Here is an 18580-nt window from a genome sequence, read left to right as displayed (position 1 = left end):
CAAATCTGACTCCAGCGATTTTACTTGCAGTGTTAACAATTTTGTCTATTTTAGATTTGAGATGATCTGAGGGAGACCCGTACCAACAATGGAAGGAAAATGTTAAAATACTCTGAATAAATGCTGCATAAAATGATGACGTCATGGATGGGTTAAAATTAAAAGATCTCAGTTTACGCATGAGATGAAGACGTTGCTGACACTTGTTGTATAAGGCTTCAGTGTTAGAGATACTTATACTCTGACACTTCTACAGCAGATATACTTTGACAGAGTCCATATGCTAAAGTTATCATGGGCCTCATGTGGGTGGGGATATTGTTGCTAAACACCATCTAGAGTGGAGACATTGTTGATGATAGTATTGGGGCATGATGGCAATGATGGTTAGTCATATGTTCAGTTTGGGTCACAAAGGACATCATGACTCAAATCTCAGGGAAACAATTCCTCAAACATACAAACATGCAGGATTCGATCTTCTTCAGACACATAGTTCAAATGAAGTTAGGGATCAGTGATGAATTTCATCAAAGGATGCTGTCTTCAGATTCTAATGTTGTATTTCATACCACCTTTACCAGCTCCTGTATAAGGGATCTCTTGGTGTAGGGTGTAGTGGAGTTGGCTGTTCCATGTACAAACGTCCTGTATCACTATGAGTATCCTGGTTCATGTAGTGTTCAGTTAGTTTCATTCTGTTACAGGAGACAGATTTCATGGGAGTGCTGTTCCATTTCTATGACTCTGAGGATGATGATGGTGAAGATGATAATGATGATGGCAATTCTGGAGGAGGGACAGGAGGAGGGTCGTCCACAGGGATTGGAAACAGAGGACGACTCCCAAGGCAGAACAATACTAGGTCCTCTCACTCCACTAAAGCTACAGAACAAAGGTGAAATAGAAACTGGTTTTACTCATGTTTATGTGTTCTCTGTTACTAACTTTTTTCAACATCTTTTAGTTTCATTGTCCCTTCTTTGAAGTGTTCACATCAAAGAAAAATCCATGTAATGCATACATGACTAGAAGTTCTGGAGACATATGAGCACTTGTGTATTCATATAGTTTTGAGTTACAACTAAAATGACTACGTAATTGGGAAAAAAGAAAATCTTGTGTTTCCATGAGTAGAATCAGTGAGACCCAGAGTGGCAATATGGCTGAAACATAATTTCTCTGTAATATTGGGTAATGGCATACAGTTACATAAGTTTCCTGGATCAGAATCAGCTGCAATAACAATAGCATGATATCATTGTAATGTTCTATTCTAGGATTCTTTACTCTTTAAGGGTGGTGGGGTAGCCTATTGGTTAAAGCGTTCACTCGCCACACTGAAGACCCGGGTTCGATTCCCCAGATGGGTACAATGTGTGAAGCCCATTTCTGGTGTACCCCGCCATGATATTGATGGAATATTGCTAAAAGCGTCATAAAGCCATACTCACTCACTCACTCGCTCTACTTACTTAGTGGTAAGTGAGGGTTTTCAGTTACCTACTACTTGAAAGTTCTGACTTTAGTCTCTACTGAGTCAATGAGTGTTGTATGAGTGTTGTACTGAGTCAATGAGTGTTGTATGAGTGTTGTACTGAGTCAATGAGTGTTGTATGAGTGTTGTACTGAGTCAATGAGTGTTGTATGAGGTATGAGTGTTGTACTGAGTGTTGTATGAGGTATGAGTTGTACTGAGTCAGTGAGTGTTGTATGAGGTATGAGTTGTACTGAGTGTTGTATGAGGTATGAGTTGTACTGAGTCAGTGAGTGTTGTATGAGGTATGAGTTGTACTGAGTCAGTGAGTGTTGTATGAGGTATGAATGTTGTACTGAGTCAGTGAGTGTTGTATGAGGTATGAATGTTGTACTGAGTCAGTGAGTGTTGTATGAGGTATGAGTGTTGTACTGAGTCAATGAGTGTTGTATGAGGTATGAGTGTTGTACTGAGTGTTGTATGAGGTATGAGTTGTACTGAGTCAGTGAGTGTTGTATGAGGTATGAGTTGTACTGAGTGTTGTATGAGGTATGAGTTGTATCAATGAGTGTTGTATGAGGTATGAGTTGTACTGAGTCAGTGAGTGTTGTATGAGGTATGAGTGTTGTACTGAGTCAATGAGTGTTGTATGAGGTATGAATGTTGTACTGAGTCAGTGAGTGTTGTATGAGGTATGAGTGTTGTACTGAGTCAGTGAGTGTTGTATGAGGTATGAATGTTGTACTGAGTCAATGAGTGTTGTATGAGGTATGAGTTTGTACTGAGTCATGAGTGTTGTATGAGGTATGAGTGTTGTACTGAGTCAGTGAGTGTTGTATGAGGTATGAGTGTTGTACTGAGTCAATGAGTGTTGTATGAGGTATGAGTGTTGTACTGAGTCAGTGAGTGTTGTATGAGGTATGAGTGTTGTACTGAGTCAGTGAGTGTTGTATGAGAGTGTTGTATGAGTATTGTACTGAGTCAATGTGAGTGTTGTATGAGGTATGAGTGTTGTACTGAGTCAATGTGTTGTATGAGGTATGAGTGTTGTACTGAGTCAATGAGTGTTGTATGAGGTATGAGTGTTGTACTGAGTCAGTGAGTGTTGTATGAGGTATGAATGTTGTACTGAGTCAGTGAGTGTTGTATGAGGTATGAATGTTGTACTGAGTCAGTGAGTGTTGTATGAGGTATGAGTTGTACTGAGTGTTGTATGAGGTATGAGTGTTGTACTGAGTCAGTGAGTGTTGTATGAGGTATGAGTGTTGTACTGAGTCAGTGTTGTATGAGGAGTGAATGAGTGTTGTAGTGAGTGTATGAGTGTTGTACTGAGTCAATGAGTGTTGTATGAGGTGTTGTACTGAGTCAGTGAGTGTATGTATGAGTTGTACTGAGTCAATGAGTGTTGTATATGAGGTATGAGTGTTGTACTGAGTCAATGAGTGTTGTATGAGGTATGAGTGTTGTACTGAGTCAATGAGTGTTGTATGAGGTATGAGTGTTGTACTGAGTCAATGAGTGTTGTATGAGTGTTGTACTGAGTCAATGAGTGTTGTACTGAGTCAATGAGTGTTGTATGAGTTGTATGTTGAGGTATGAGTATGAGGTGTACTGAGAGTCAGTATGAGGTATGAGTGTTGTACTGAGTCAATGAGTGTTGTATGAGGTATGAGTGTTGTACTGAGTCAGTGAGTGTTGTATGAGGTATGAGTGTATGAGGTATGTACTGATGTCAATGAGTGTTGTACTGAGTCAATGAGTGTTGTACTGAGTCAATGAGTGTTGTATGAGGTATGAGTGTTGTACTGAGTCAATGAGTGTTGTATGAGGTATGAGTGTTGTACTGAGTCAATGAGTGTTGTATGAGGTATGAGTGTTGTACTGAGTCAGTGTGTGTTGTATGAATGTATGTGTTGTATGAGTGTTGTACTATGAGTTGTACTGAGTCAATGAGTGTTGTATGAGGTATGAGTGTTGTACTGAGTCAATGAGTGTTGTATGAGGTATGAGTGTTGTACTGAGTCAGTGAGTGTTGTATGAGGTATGAGTGTTGTACTGAGTCAGTGAGTGTTGTATGAGGTATGAGTGTTGTACTGAGTGTTGTATGAGGTATGAGTGTTGTACTGAGTCAATGAGTGTTGTATGAGGTATGAGTGTTGTACTGTACTGAGTCAGTGAGTGTTGTATGAGGTATGAGTGTTGTACTGAGTCAGTGAGTGTTGTATGAGGTATGAATGTTGTACTGAGTCAGTGAGTGTTGTATGAGGTATGAGTGTTGTACTGAGTCAATGAGTGTTGTATGAGGTATGAGTGTTGTACTGAGTCAATGAGTGTTGTATGAGGTATGAGTGTTGTACTGAGTCAATGTGTGTTGTACTGAGTCAATGAGTGTTGTATGAGGTATGAGTGTTGTACTGAGTCAGTCAGTGAGTGTTGTATGAGGTATGAATGTTGTACTTGAGTCAGTGAGTGTTGTATGAGGTTGTATGAATGTTGTACTGAGTCAGTGAGTGTTGTATGAGGTATGAGTTTGTACTGAGTGTTGTATGAGGTAGGTATGAGTGTTGTATGATATGAGTGTTGTACTGAGTCAGTGAGTGTTGTATGAGGTAGTGAGTGAGTTGTACTATGAGTCAGTGAGTGTTGTATGAGGTATGAGTGTTGTACTGAGTCAATGAGTGTTGTATGAGGTATGAGTGTTGTACTGAGTCAATGAGTGTTGTATGAGGTATGAGTGAGGTATGTTGTAATGTACTGAGTCAATGAGTGTTGTATGAGTCAATGAGTGTTGTACTGAGTCAATGAGTGTTGTATGAGGTATGAGTGTTGTACTGAGTGTTGTATGAGGTATGAGTGTTGTACAGTCAATGAGTGTTGTATGAGGTATGAGTCAGTGAGTATGAGGTATGAGTGTTGTAGTCAATGAGTGTTGTATGAGGTATGAGTGTTGTACTGAGTCAGTCATGAGTCAGTCAATGAGTGTTGTATGAGGTATGAGTGTTGTACTGAGTTGTAATGAGGTGAGTCAATGAGTGTTGTATGAGGTATGAGTGTTGTACTGAGTCAATGTGTGTTGTATGAGGTATGAGTGTTGTACTGAGTCAATGAGTGTTGTACTGAGTCAATGAGTGTTGTATGAGGTATGAGTGTTGTACTGAGTCAATGAGTGTTGTATGAGGTATGAGTGTTGTACTGAGTCAATGAGTGTTGTATGAGGTATGAGTGTTGTACTGAGTCAGTGAGTGTTGTATGAGGTATGAGTGTTGTATAGCAGTATGAGTGTTGTACTGAGTCAGTGAGTGTTGTATGAGGTATGTAACACATTCATAACTAATATGATGATGTTCCGCTGCCAGAGAGCGAGACAAGAAGGTGCAGGAATTGAAGGCCCTCAAGACAGAGTACAAGGAAGGTTTCTGGAATGTTAACTCTGTCCTCCTGGGTGGCCTAGGCAAAGACCCAGGTTTAGAAGGTAAGATAAGATCTATACCTCCATTGATGACAGAATGTGGACTGATTATGTTGTCTTCTCATGTTCAAGAATAGTGGGAGTGAGCAGTGTTTAATGAGCCAAAGTCATTTCTGCTGTATCATGGTGGATTTTTAATAATACAGTCTGGGCCAAGCAAACAAGTGGTCGACAGCATGAGAGACAATCAATGTTTACAGATTTATTATTACATTCATTGAAGTTTGACAAGCATAGAGTGTTGGGGATCTATTCAGTGCCCGGCTCCAAACAGGGCCACACTCCGGGTGAGTATATTCTCACTATAAGGTAGGTTCGTTATCAGCTGTCTTTGAATAACTCTACAGTGTGTGTGGGACGGCTTCCCCAGTGTTCTGCATCATGTTGTAGTTGATGAGGAAGAAGCCAACAAGACACAGAAGCCTGTTGAAGCAAGTAAATCAGCCAAGACTCTGGCTGAGAGGGCTGCACAGGCCAGACAGGCTCGCTTGATACGGGAGAAGTCAAGGTGAGCTCCCCTGTCCCCTATAATTCAGTTCCTGCACCTGCTTCCTCCCTTCATAAGAGATCATTTAGAATCTCTGATATCACATAGCTGTCAACCCAAAATGTGTCCAAGAAGTGAGAACCATTAAAAGCCGGGACCCAAGGGCCGCTACGTCATTGAGTTTTCAAATACTTCACTGCCATGGTAGAGGGAAGTGATATAAAGAACAAGTCTGTCCAGGATTTTAAAGTCACATATTGACACTGAGTCAACTCAACTGACATGTATTTCAATTGTAAGGTTTATTAACAATGGAAACAATACTCTAAAATATTCTGACAGTATTCACTGAAGAGCAAAGAAATCTCAGGGATTAGCGACAGCTTACACGATTGTCAAAACACAAATATGGCATCAAAGGGATATGTGTTTTTGTGAAATATTTTAGTTTCTTACAGGTGTGTTGTGGCACTATTGTTAAATACATTCTCTGCCAAAGTATTTGTCATAATCATGAATAACTTTTTATGCTTAGATGAAATAAATAACATCACATACATCTATTCTTTGTCATAATTTTCTTTCAAATATTGAAAAAATGTCTTATTAAAAACTGAACTAGTATGTATAAATTATACATTGTAGAGATGTATAACCTTTTACTATAATACACTTTTTTTATGGGTCCCTTTTGACTAGGGATCTGAGGCCCTTTTGACTTTTTGATGTGGCCCTTTTGACTTTTCCGTTTTGGGGCCCTTTTGTCATGCGGCCCTTTTGACTAGGACCCTTGTTATTTTATTTACTGTAATTTGGTCACTACTCGAGGTCAAAACATCATATAGCAATATTTAGAAAGCACATCATAAAACATCATGGACATCATAAACATGAAGAGTTCACATAAGTCTGTCCTCTTATTTTTATCTAGAGTGACATCTCAAGCATCAGGGAGACTATCAAGCACAACCCACTCTGTAACATCCAAGTCATCGGAGGTAGGACAATTAGTAGTTAAACATATCATGTATATATCACAACATTGTGTAAGTCTTGTCAAGGCTTTAAAAGATGCAGTTTAAATCAATGTTACATTTTCTTCTCTTTGTTTATTTTAAAGTCTGATATACAGAATCCTGACAAATACATTTCTGGATTGTTTCTCTTGCAGGCCGAGTTCCAGAAGCCAGCAACACCACAAGAACGCCTGGAGCGTGTGTGGGCGTGTCTCAAGATGACTGACAGCATGAAACTTGATATGGCCATCAAGTACAGCTGTAATGAGTTCTTTGACAGGCTTGAGGAGGTAGGATTTTTTCTTTCTTTAAAGAGGCAATATAGTATCTGTATCTATCTATATGTGGAATTTTTTTCAACTTAAACTGCTTCCGGGACAAACCCACCACCACCACCACCCACCCTGGGCTTAAACTCGCATTTCCGGTAAGAACATTTATCAGATGAATTACGTATAAGTCAAAGTCAAGTATAGGGATTTTTTTTAAAAGAATGCTGTTAATTTTGTTTGAAAGTTCTATACCTAAACAAGTAAAATAAACCAAGATTATTGTTTTTATTCTTGGGTCACTAGGTCATGGAGAAGTGGGAGAGTGCAGCGGATCTAATTCTCAAACGAGAGGCTCTGCTGGAGAAATTGGAAAACTTTGAAAGAAGGGCCTCTGACCCCAACAGATTCTTTGAGAAAGGTTAGTATATGTTAGGTGCATGTATGCCATGGTGGTTATGCTGTGGATGTTTCTCTTTAAAAGTTACCAACTGAGGTAGTATGAAGGAAAACGTCATTGGTTGGTCAGGAATGAGTATTGGATACGTAATACAACTGTTTCTGTATTTTATCCCTAAATTTTACTAGACCTATTTACATTCTATTTACTTGTATAATTTCTGTTGTAATCTTGATATTGACTGTTTAACACAAATCACAACCCTATACCAAACCATCTTAACAGTGGGCACCTCAGACCTGATCAGTTCAACAGATCTCTTTTCATGCCTCCTCTTAAGTCTGACCATGCATGTCAGTGGCAAGGAGGCAGATTATAGGAGGTTTTATTTGGTATAGTTGGAATAATGTGATAGGTTCTCTTCAGTGAAACAATAAAACATTCTTATGTTAATGTTTTTTGCCTAAAGGACTTTATCAAGTCAAGTATCAATATTTCTCATGATCTGAAGAGACTGTTTAAAGAAGTGAGACTACTCTCAACATGAGCTCTATGACTGGTACCAACACATGCATGATAACACAGGTTATGCATGATAGCACAAGATAAAGGGGCAGTGGGGTAGCCTAGTGGTTAAAGCGTTAGCTCGTCATGCCGAAGACCCAGGTTCAATTCCCACATGGGTACAATTTGTGAAGCCCATTTCTGGTGTCCTCCATCGTGATATTGCTGGAATATTGCTAAAAGCAGCGTAAAACCATACTCACTCACTCACTCACTCACTCACTCACAAAATAAAGTGTCTAATTTGGGATGTTGCAGGACACAAGGGCAGCTCGGTGCTGAGGCTGGAGGAGGCCAGACAGAGGAGCTTCTACTACAAGGTAACACTTGTAATGGCCATTGTTCAGGCAGCATTAAATGCATTGTTGATCTCAGTTTTCCATCTATTAACCCCTAAGGATCTGGGCCCAGTGCACAAAGCAATCTTAACTCAAGTATGGGAGTTACAATCACTTTAGCTTAGATAGCTTTGTGTAACTGTATAGAACAAACTTTATTGATAACAACTCTTTTTATTAACTGGGCTTTCAAGCATGACATTGGGTGGGCTTTGGTGGGTAGGGTTGTGTAGGGTTGGGGCAGTGATAGCACTTGAGGGGTGTCAGAAGCAGTGTGGATCACAGTGTTCACCTTTGTTCTGTGAAGTCAATAGGATCTGCTGAACATTGGGGCATATTGTAGATTTCGCGATCCTTGGTCGCCAGCATTATATACTACCCATCAAAAGTTTAGACTCACCTAAAACACTCACTATATGTTATGTATATATATGTGGTTACATCGAAGATGAATGTCTCCACTAACTTGGGGAACCAACTGCAAACCTTATGCAGATGAATTGTGCGAGGATCATGCATCAAATTGCTAAAAAAGCATGTGCAAATATCATTCATGTGAACAGCTGCGCTTTTGATGTAAAGTTTTGTTAAGAATTCGCCACTTTTCACTGATTTACATCGCTTTACTGAACTCATGACAATAATCTTTTCAACGCGTTGAATTTGTTTTACAATACATTAGTTCATGTGTAAACAGTACCTTTAAACTGAATGGAATATTTTGCAAAATCAAGTTTAGAACAGTTGACTAAAGTAAGTGACTACATTTACACTAATGAGTCTAAACTTTTGATGGGTAGTATATATACACATGGAAAAAAGAATTGCAACATGCCAGCATTATATATACACATGGAAAAAGAATTGCAACATGATATGATTTTATGTCATATTTTTGTTTGTATGATTTTTTTTAAACCTTTGGGCGCATTATACATTGATGCATAATTTTATGATCGAAGGCAAGATGTGTACCTGTCAAAGCACATACCAGGTTTCAGTAAACTGTTCTTATTACTCAAGAAGTGGAAAAATAATTTGATTTTGTTGTTGATAAGCATATACTGACAACTGCTTAAAGATGGCAAGTTATTGATGTGCGGAATACTGGTATGTCATTGAGGGCTATTGCAAGAGATGCTGGTTGTCTCATAAGATACAGCCCTTTTCTGAAACACAAGACTTCAGCTGTGCTTGGCAAGTGGTTTGGTTGTCTGTGCTACAGAACAGTCTGAAATTGCCTAACTATAGGCAGCATGACTACCTTAGTGTCAAGTCTGTCACCAGTAGAATTTGATGTCATGGGGAAGGGTCCACTGGTCGCACAAACCTTGATTTGTTTTGTTCATAACTGATAGCGTTGCTCAATTGCACCGCAGAAACACAGCTAATACACAACAGGATATCTTGGAGCAGGTTCCATTTGGTGAGGTTTCACTGATGGTGCGGGGATGCCTGTCACATGACTGTAAACTGTCTGGACGATCAGACAAAATCTGAATGGACAACAGTACACTGGCATCCTAGAAGGGTTTTGTACCACATTTCAGTGACCATCCTCCGAACACATTTTTACATTTTTCACTCAGTTTACTTCTGGCTACCCATAATCTCTTTTTTCTATCATTATATCTTTCAGAGTATTGATGCCGTGGAAGTTGAAATTAAAGTTGAACTTGACTACATCAAGGAAAAGTTCCAGGACAGCATAACATTTAAGGTGGGTGGATAGTAGCAATGAGTCACAACTACTGGTATATAGTGCTTATGATTGATTTGAGCATAAATATACAGTGAGTGAGTTTAGATTAGCAATATTCCAGCTATATGGCGGCAGTCTGTAAATAATCGAGTCTGGACCAGAGAATCCAGTGATCAACAGCATGAGCATCTATCTGCGCAGTTGGGAACCAATAACATGTGTCAACCAAGTCAGTGAGCCTGACCACCTGATCCCATTAGTCGCCTCTTACGACAAGCATGAGTTACTGAAGATCAATATTCTAACCTGGACCTTCACGGGTTTCATAAATATACAGATCGTTGTCATGATTATGAGATATGTATATCTTCCGACATCTAAATTTATAGACTGAACAAGTAAATGGAATTGTAAGCTAGTTGGAAACAGGGCTACTTCATTATGACTTGTTATCTGCCAGGGTCGTCCATATATGGACAAGATGAAGTGGGACCGAGTGGAGATGCTGTACTGGTTGCAGGAGGAGAGGAAGCAACATGCCATCCAGTACGAGGCTCTCACACGACAGCTGCCACTGAAACATGCTCAGCTGGAGCCCCTACAGCTGCAGGCCAAGTGAAGGGGGACAGGGCCATACAGCTGTATGCTCCACCTTGTTGGGCAGTAATACATGTATACCGGACTGAGACAGGTGTGCTGCGAGTGATGGTCAAATTTGTGTTTGGTATATTCAGCATTACTGCCACACAGACTCCTGAAACCTAAGATCTGTGTGTGCAGCAGTGAAGTATTAGGTAATGGATGCATGATTAATGTATGAATCTGTACATTCACAAAAAGGCTTGATGAATTTTTGGATCTATAGCTTTACAAAAAGGCTTGTAAATTCTAGATGCATTTACCAAATGATGAATGATAATATAGAATGTCTTCTGTGTATTGGGAAGTCAGGTGATATGTACATTCCTTAATTTAAATATTTTTAAAATAGGGAAATTATCCTTTTCTGTCAAAAGTAGGTTAACATTGCCAGCTGAATTTACTTATTTGAGATAGGAAAAAGAGTAATGGTATGATTAATTCAAATAACATCTATAGTGTATCTGTTACCATTAAACCTTAAAACTGTGGGACTGTTCATATGGTTTTACCGTTCACAATTTCTTTTTAAAAGAAATCAATATTACATTGTTTGCTTGAAGTGATTGTGATTTGAATGCATTGTTTATTTATGTTGATTAGTAGAATTGTGATATAATCTTTATGCATATTTACACCTGTGTATTCTCTTGAAAGTTTGAAACATTTCATGAGAAGAATCTTGCTTCAAACCACAGATGGAAGGGTTAGTGACCATTCCTGTGCTTTGAAGGAAACCAGTGCCTCGTAACATAATGTGAGAAGTATATTTGCACTCTGATATCTTATAATATTTATATGCAAATACATATGATCAACCGTCCAGGAATGTATTAACTGTGATAAATGAATATTTACATAACTGCTGATTTTTTATAGTTTTATTTTGTTTAGAGTTTTCTTGTTATATGGTCAAACAGTATTTGTACAGTTACATATTATTGTAATAGATATTCTATATGTTGATTTACATGTCTGAATAAATAATTGAAGAGGAAATCAGATTCTGCTCTTTTTAAGGAAGATAAGTAATCTTCCTAAGTAGGGTCGTGGCAATCGTCATCTTTTGAGATCATAATACCCAGAGACACTTGTAGTTACATGTCATAATGTTGAGGTACAAGTATTTTACAGCAAGCAACACCTGTCCCTAGCAACCTAGTAGTGACTCAATGATTCAGGGGTGACGCCTTCTGGTGACTTGACTGACTGCTTGTCATCATTTTGCATTTGCCAGGATCAGTGCTGTCAATGTCAGTCACTGGACTGTCTGGTTCAGACTATATATACCATGGTCATATCACTGGAATATTGCTGAGTGTGACTTTTACAACACCCAAAACAGCAAGCAGGAATTACATTGCACAATTGTGAAAGAGAACCATGTTTATTCACAAGAATATCTTTAACATGAGGAGGATTACCTCAGGTTAATAGACCGCCTCCGTGGTGTAGTGGTTAGAGCGTCCGCCCGGAGAGCGGAAGGTTGCGGGTTCGATCCCCAACCGCGTCATACCAAAAGAAGTTAAAATATGGTACTTGTTGGTCCCTGCCTGGCGCTCGGCATTAATGAGTACAACAAGGACTGGTCGGCTCGGAGTCAGTATAATGTCTGAGTGGGGTATTCATGCTTCACTGCGGCATGGTATCTCAGTGGGCTAGCACTATAAAACCAGCTTAAGTCTGGGCTAGTACAAGCAGCCGCACATACACATACACACGCACATCGTCATATGAGCGAAATATTCTCAAGCATGACGTAAAACCCACTTTCACCTCACCTCAGGTTAATAGATCACTGGCCACAACTAAATGTTCAGTTTACTCACTCTCAAACTCTTAACTCTCAAACCAAATAGAAAACAATAGGCTTCCAACAGCCAATCCGTGTACATGTGTACATAGCCTGCCCATAAAGCATCAATAATTATCACTAAAGTTGGCAAGCTCTGTACAGGAGGATGAACACACCTACTTCATGTCTGCACCATATATCACTTCCTTGCACAGATCTGCGGACAAATTCTGCCTTTGTAATGAAGCTTGCACCGAGAAAGGATTATCACACATATAACATATATGTTGCATTTGACGGTTTTCTAAAACTAAAAGACATTGTGTATTCCTAGCTTGGGCCATGGGAGCCATGCCTATTTACACTTGTCAGGGGGTTACACAGTATGTGATCCAGACAACCAGTTGTCAGGCTTCCATTTTTGTGGAAGCAACTGTGGCTGAGTGGGTTCGATTGCTAACTTTGTGTGCTGGCAATTGGGTTCCTCACTCTGAGATTGTGGGTTTGAAACCAGGATGGGACTCAGCTCAAAAACGTACTAGAATCTCAACTTGGAAAGTGTAATCTCAAATATAACGTATGTTGCAATGTTGTGAAACAAACAGGACTAAATACTGTCATTGGTTTTAATTACTGAGTTCATGTATGTGAATCTGCTAGCTTGTTCAAAGCACACTCATACTTCTGTGAAAGCTGCTGTCCTCACAACTGATTCAGGTTTAGTTTGAACCTCAAGAACAGTATACACTTTAAGGGAGATAACTCCAAACACTGGCCCTTTCACTGACCACCGGTTTGATGTAAACTTGTCTTACATTCATGTTTCTACACTGGTGTTTTCACTGTTCTGTTGGTTGTGGTAATATTTTAAGCAAGCTTTTCAATTTCAGCACGCTGAGAATGAAGCCATTACACGTTATCTCGGCTCCCTTTTCATACCCTTGGTGTTCTGAAGTAAATCAAATTTGGTTTTGATAGCTTGTTTATTAAGTAATAATTCATATACAAACAAACTTGTGTTGATCCTCTTAATATAGCACTATCACTCAACATTACAGATGTCGTACACACAACACTCACAGATGACTCATGACTACATCACCCTGGCTATTACACTGCTGAAGAGACAGCTGTGTCACAGGATTACATGTCTAACATCAGTGCACACTTCTACCCTTCCTGAAACAGCTGACAAGTTACTGGCAGCCAGGACAACTCTGATACCTAACTGAAAATGACTCACTCATGTCCAAACATTTTCGAATTTCGGCTTGTTCACTTAGTAGAGATGGACAGAAAGGCATATTGTAAGTTTTTTTCCACTTCATCAAAAGCATACCAACAATAAGACAAAGTCATCAATATCCCCCGCAATGGCAAAATACTCTTCATGATTATGTCTCACGAGGTATGATTATGTCAAATATTTAGGTGTGAAGGAGAGTATTGAAAGGTTTTAAAGTTCTGCTCCAGAAAGGAGCACTATCACCAATTCCAAAACTACCAAAAGGAACCAGTACACCCACTAGACTAATCTATGTGTCAAGTTTGGTGAAGAAATAGTGAACGGTTTTAGAATTTAGTCTCGAGGAAAGTGCACTACCACCAATTTCAGGCTAAGTCAAACTTGTTGCCATGGAAAAGCCAAAAATATTTTATTCAAAATTTAAAAACTACCAAAAGGCACCAGTACACCACCAGATCTATGTATGTGTCAAGTTTGGTAAAGAAATAGTGAAACGGTTTTAGAGTTCTGCTCGAGAAAAGTGCACTACCACCAATTTCAGGCTAAGTCAAACTTGTTGCCATAGAAACGCCAAAAATATTTTATTCACAATTCCAAAACTACCAAAGGGCACCAGTACACCACCAGACCAATCTATGTGCCAAGTTTAGTGAAGAAATAGTGAACGGTTTTAGAGTTCACCTCCGGAAAAGAGCACAACCACCAATTTCAGGCTAAGTCAAATTTGTTGCCATGGTGCCATGGAAATGCCAAAAATATTTTATTCAGAATTCCAAAACTACCAAAAGGCACCAGTACACTACCTGATCTATCTATGTGCCAAGTTTGGTGAAGAAATAGTTAACGGTTTTAGAGTTCTGCTCCGGAAAGGAGCACAACCACCAATTTCAGGCTAAGTCGAACTTGTTGCTATGGAAACGCCAAAAAATGTTTTATTCATAATATTGAACACTGGCAGAATGAAATATGGGAATAAGGCCAAATGGAAGATTTTGATTTGAAATGGAATTAGAATGTAGTGAATGCAACATATACCAAAACATTTCACTCTGTTTCTTATTTCTTGCTCTGAAGCACTTTAATTGAAGGAAACTGTAGCAATAGTAAGCTGTTCTGTTAAAAGAATTATGATTTTTTATTCCCTCAGAAGATTGCTTATAATTTGGGGTTTCATCTTGTTCATTTTTGTAAGGTTATAACTTTATACATTAACAGGCTTTCATGTATGGCTTCCACCTGGTATGACAGATGATGAAAGCACAACAGTTACACATATTTCTCCTCTTCCTCGACAATGATCACCACAGGTTTGTCATTAATGTATTTGGTGGCCTCTCTGGGTGCAGGTTCCCCTGCTGGTAATGTAGGTCGTAGATCTACACCTGGTCTCCCAGGCTTTAACATAAGAAACTTGACTATATGTTTAAGAACATTGTCATTGAAACCTTTCACTTCTCCTGCCTCCACAGACTCATAGAGTTTCATCTCTGGTGTGTGCCAACAGATGTTCCTAAGAGAGTTGCCATCATCATCTTTCCATAGCTCTAATGTATTTAGCTGGTATGCAAAAAACGTGAAACGTTGGCCATCACTCAAAATTGTTTGAGTTGTGAATGGGTAGGTGATATCTATTGCAGAGCTGAAACCTGTGAAAGGAAGTAGAGAGATTTGTATGCATAGTAATTAAGTGTAGTTCATGTTGATGATAAGCTGTGATAACCAAGAATTTAATCTTGTTTTCTAATTTTCTATCTGAACTGTACATAATTAATGTTATGGATTCCTTACAAGTCCACCAGACACATGTACAATATCCTCTCTCTCCAACCATGACAACCTGCATAGTGATAATCTGAACTCACAGCCACCACTTGCAAATATTTCCAGTATCTAAGGGATTGGATCATGACACTTTGTCAAGAATACAGTATATTAATCATGTTAATGTTTACTAAATATGTTTCCTTTGGGTTTCACAAGTTGATAAAACAAAGGAAAAATGTTTTGGAAGTTATTCATTACAGGTGAATATATACACATAAGCTTGCAATCATTGGATCCTGACAGAGATATATTCTTCCCCATCGTCAGGTGAAGTATATTACCTTGGTAGTAAGCTTCAGCTACAAGTCTTGTAAATGAAGTGTTCATGCCCATGCCTGTCATCAGCTGCTGCTCCTGAACATCACCGAACTGTTGGCCAACCTCACGCACCTCGTTGGATGTACATAATGTCAGCAAGCCGAACTCACATGGATCACCTACCCAGTGCCCTGTATAAACGTTTTATAACTGTATGATAGTTGTTGTCAAGCGACTCGTCTTTAACCTGAACATTTTGCAGAGGGGTCACATCTTGTTCATATAATCATAAGATGCTGGGAGCTTTAAACTTAACATCAGTGACGGAAGCAGGTGATTGAATTTGTCCATACTGAATTATCAGAACATGGCAATTAACGTGATAACCGATTAGGGACATATTCTAATTTTGTTACACAATAATCATGATAATGAATTGGATAAGTGTATTTGTTTCAATAACCACGTTAACAACATGAACAATTAGTGTTGGGAATTGGTTAAAATCTAATAATTGATGATTGGTCCATTACAACCGATCAATCATCGAAAATATTTGGTTAGCGTCATTTATCAAATGTTCCTGTTATTTTTTGTTAATGCACACAAAAAATAAAGAAAAAAGTAGTAATTTCGGTTTTTTTGCAAATTGCATAAAGTCCATTTGCAAATTTTGCATATTTAAATGATGATTAGTATGTTAGGAACACATATTTCCTGGATTCTTTAAGATAAATTCAATCATGACTTGGAACGAGCTTGTACATGTAGTGCTTATGAAATGTAAATTTAATGACACAGACAAAACCAGCCTTGTGAAAAATATTGTTAATGCAAACAAGTGTTCCAAGATTGGTCGTGTTCGATTATGAGAAAACATGTTCGATTGCTTGGTCGTTTAGTAGTGGTGTTCCGATTAATTGAAATAATCGAAGATTGGTCGCAGTGACCGAACGACCAAGCAATCGATCACATTTTCTCATAATCGAACACAAACGATTTTGGAACTGCTGTTTTAGTCTTTGAAACACTTGACGATGGAACATATCTTCGAAGTTGTCGGGGCCTGCAAACTTGTTTAATTCTTAGAAAACTCACTTCACCAACTGAAAAGTCATGACTGAATATTTCTTGAAGACTCCAGGAAGTTTATGGTCATGATATATTAGTCATTACTTTAAAGTAGCAAGTTGCATCATCTTATACCTATCTGCAATAACAACCTGGATAGGAAAATCTAAAAAATGATGCTAACCAAGTTTTTTCGATGACTGTTCATTGGTAATGAAGCAAACATCAATTGTGAGATTTCAACCAATTCCCAACACTATCGTTTAGTCACTGCGACCAATCTTTGATTATTTCAATTAATCGGACCACCACTATTAACAATGCACTGAGCTTGAAAACACTAAAATGCTCATGATAGTGACAAGTAGTCAACATAGTTATCAGCACAGTTTTCATTTGACATTATACAAGCTAAAAACGTAATAGAAAGTTACCAGCAACAACTGAAGGCTGAAGCTTCTGCTCAAAGTTCTGACCATACGTAACAGGGTGATACTCCAGCTCAGGATAGGCTGCTGTCTTGCAAAACTCATCATCCCGAGACAAAAAACTGAAACAAGAAGCAACACTTTACCAATGTAGCAAACTCCACCTATGACATATGAACAAATATACATATTTCTGATATTACCACGAATACACAACCACTAACAAGAAAATGATGCAAGTTTCATCGGTATCAGCATGTCATTTTCATATTACCATGATTACAATCTTTTTCATTTATTTACTTGAGATGCCTAATTCAACCGCTTCTAATTATACACCACTTAACAGATTCTTTACAATAGATTATTGCTAACCCAATTGTCCTCAGACAAACTAAAATGTCAAACTACCTCTGGCAGTGGGTTTTCACTCCTGATGACAAAATCTGCTTGATGACAAGCCTGTAATCGACTTTCGTTAACTGTCACAAATTTCTTATAATCCTCATCATTGTCAACTATTTTCTGACGACTAAATCCATGTCGATCCCAAAATGCTTCCACACGCACATTTTCATCAAACTGTGTGGTGTTTAAATGATCACAGTGAGCTGACAGACACGTTGTGAGAGCATTAAGCATGCTTTTCAGCAGTACTTGTGAGTTAAGTACCGGCCGATCCCATGGAAAAGCCTTTGTAATTAATTTGTCCCTGGCAAGTATCTCCTTTTCTAAACAAATAGTGTCAATAACAATTGGTTTTATTTGTTTCACAACTTCATCCACTTCAAATGAAGCGTATACAGTTGGCAATCCCTTCACAAGGTGAGTTTTGGTAGCATACTGTTGAAACGGCAAAACACGAGGGTATCTCTCCGCTATCTTGTATTTCCACATCGTCATTTTCTTCTTGGTTATCATGTCAATCCTGTCTGTCACTGACGCGACATTTGATAACTTTTCTTTTTTGGCCCGCCAGACCCATGCCTGACGCCTATCCATTGCTCCCCAGCTCCCCTCGGGGAACTTGGGTCTGACAGGTGGATAAAGGTCGCGGCTTTTATGTTCGACTACCTCATTCTGGTGAACCAAACTACTGTGCCTACGAGACACCTTCAACAGACGTTCACAAACCCTCGAAGTCATATCAACACGACCACACATGGCCGCCGCCATTTTGTATCTCCGGTGTGAATACAACAAACATTTTGATTGGTCTACATGGTCTACGCGCAATATAATACCATTTTCACCCTCTCACATCATGTTGCTTGAATAATATATTCCAGTACTTAGGCATGTATATATCTGTCTTGAAAATGGGGCGATGGGGTACTTTATCGGTTAAACCGTTCGCTCGTCACGCCGAACACCCGGGTTCGATTCCCCCATATGGGTACACTATGTGATATTGATGAAATATTGCTAAAAGCGGCGTAAAACTTAACTCACTGTCTTGAAAAAACACAAATCAAGTTACTCAAAGTCCCACTAATCATAATTCTCGAATAGAAAGGTGAAAAGAATAGTATATAGGTTGTTTATGTATGGAATAAAACAACTATTGATAACGTCTCATTTTCCCGACGTCGTTTAC

At 38.8% G+C, this 18580-nt stretch overlaps 2 protein-coding genes and 1 long non-coding RNA gene across 3 annotated transcripts in view; 1 reads left to right on the top strand and 2 right to left on the bottom strand.

The window, feature by feature from the left end:
• LOC124284594 (coiled-coil domain-containing protein 87-like) overlaps positions 1–11356 on the top strand; it is a 30494-nt gene extending 19138 nt beyond the window's left edge. The window contains 9 exon segments of the mRNA XM_046720702.1: positions 708–898; positions 4834–4949; positions 5337–5454; positions 6365–6431; positions 6605–6739; positions 7025–7139; positions 7941–8002; positions 9660–9740; positions 10183–11356. Coding sequence (XP_046576658.1) covers positions 708–898; positions 4834–4949; positions 5337–5454; positions 6365–6431; positions 6605–6739; positions 7025–7139; positions 7941–8002; positions 9660–9740; positions 10183–10341 — 1044 coding nt within the window. The 3' untranslated portion in view covers positions 10342–11356.
• Positions 115–8149, bottom strand: LOC124284597. Its single transcript, XR_006900590.1, has 3 exons — positions 8136–8149; positions 582–584; positions 115–233 (listed from the first exon to the last, which is right to left on the bottom strand). It is a non-coding gene; the product is annotated as an uncharacterized LOC124284597 (long non-coding RNA).
• A 3211-nt stretch (positions 11357–14567) lies between the features above and the next one.
• Positions 14568–18158, bottom strand: LOC124284595 (39S ribosomal protein S30, mitochondrial-like). The gene is made up of 4 exons (XM_046720703.1): positions 17395–18158; positions 16990–17104; positions 15508–15675; positions 14568–15048 (listed from the first exon to the last, which is right to left on the bottom strand). The coding sequence occupies exons 1-4, from the start codon at positions 18145–18147 to the stop codon at positions 14669–14671; spliced, it is 1416 nt and encodes a 471-aa protein (XP_046576659.1). The 5' UTR covers positions 18148–18158; the 3' UTR covers positions 14568–14668.
• Positions 18159–18580: the final 422 nt, after the last annotated feature.

The sequence above is a fragment of the Haliotis rubra genome, unplaced genomic scaffold (assembly GCF_003918875.1).
Source record: "Haliotis rubra isolate DU_JTF1 unplaced genomic scaffold, ASM391887v1 Scf34, whole genome shotgun sequence".
NCBI lineage: Eukaryota > Metazoa > Mollusca > Gastropoda > Lepetellida > Haliotidae > Haliotis > Haliotis rubra.
The sequence above is the reverse complement of the archived record's forward strand: the minus strand, read 5'-3'. Positions and strand labels throughout refer to the sequence as shown.

Coding starts and splice junctions, on each gene's coding strand:
- LOC124284595 (XM_046720703.1), bottom strand. CDS start 18,147: ATGTGTGGTCGTGTTGATATGACTTCGAGGGTTTGTGAACGTCTGTTG. Junction 17,105..17,394: donor GTGAAAACCCACTGCCAGAG/GTAGTTTGACAT, acceptor TCTTGTTTCAGT/TTTTTGTCTCGGGATGATGA. Junction 15,049..15,507: donor AGCTGAAGCTTACTACCAAG/GTAATATACTTC, acceptor TTCCTTTCACAG/GTTTCAGCTCTGCAATAGAT.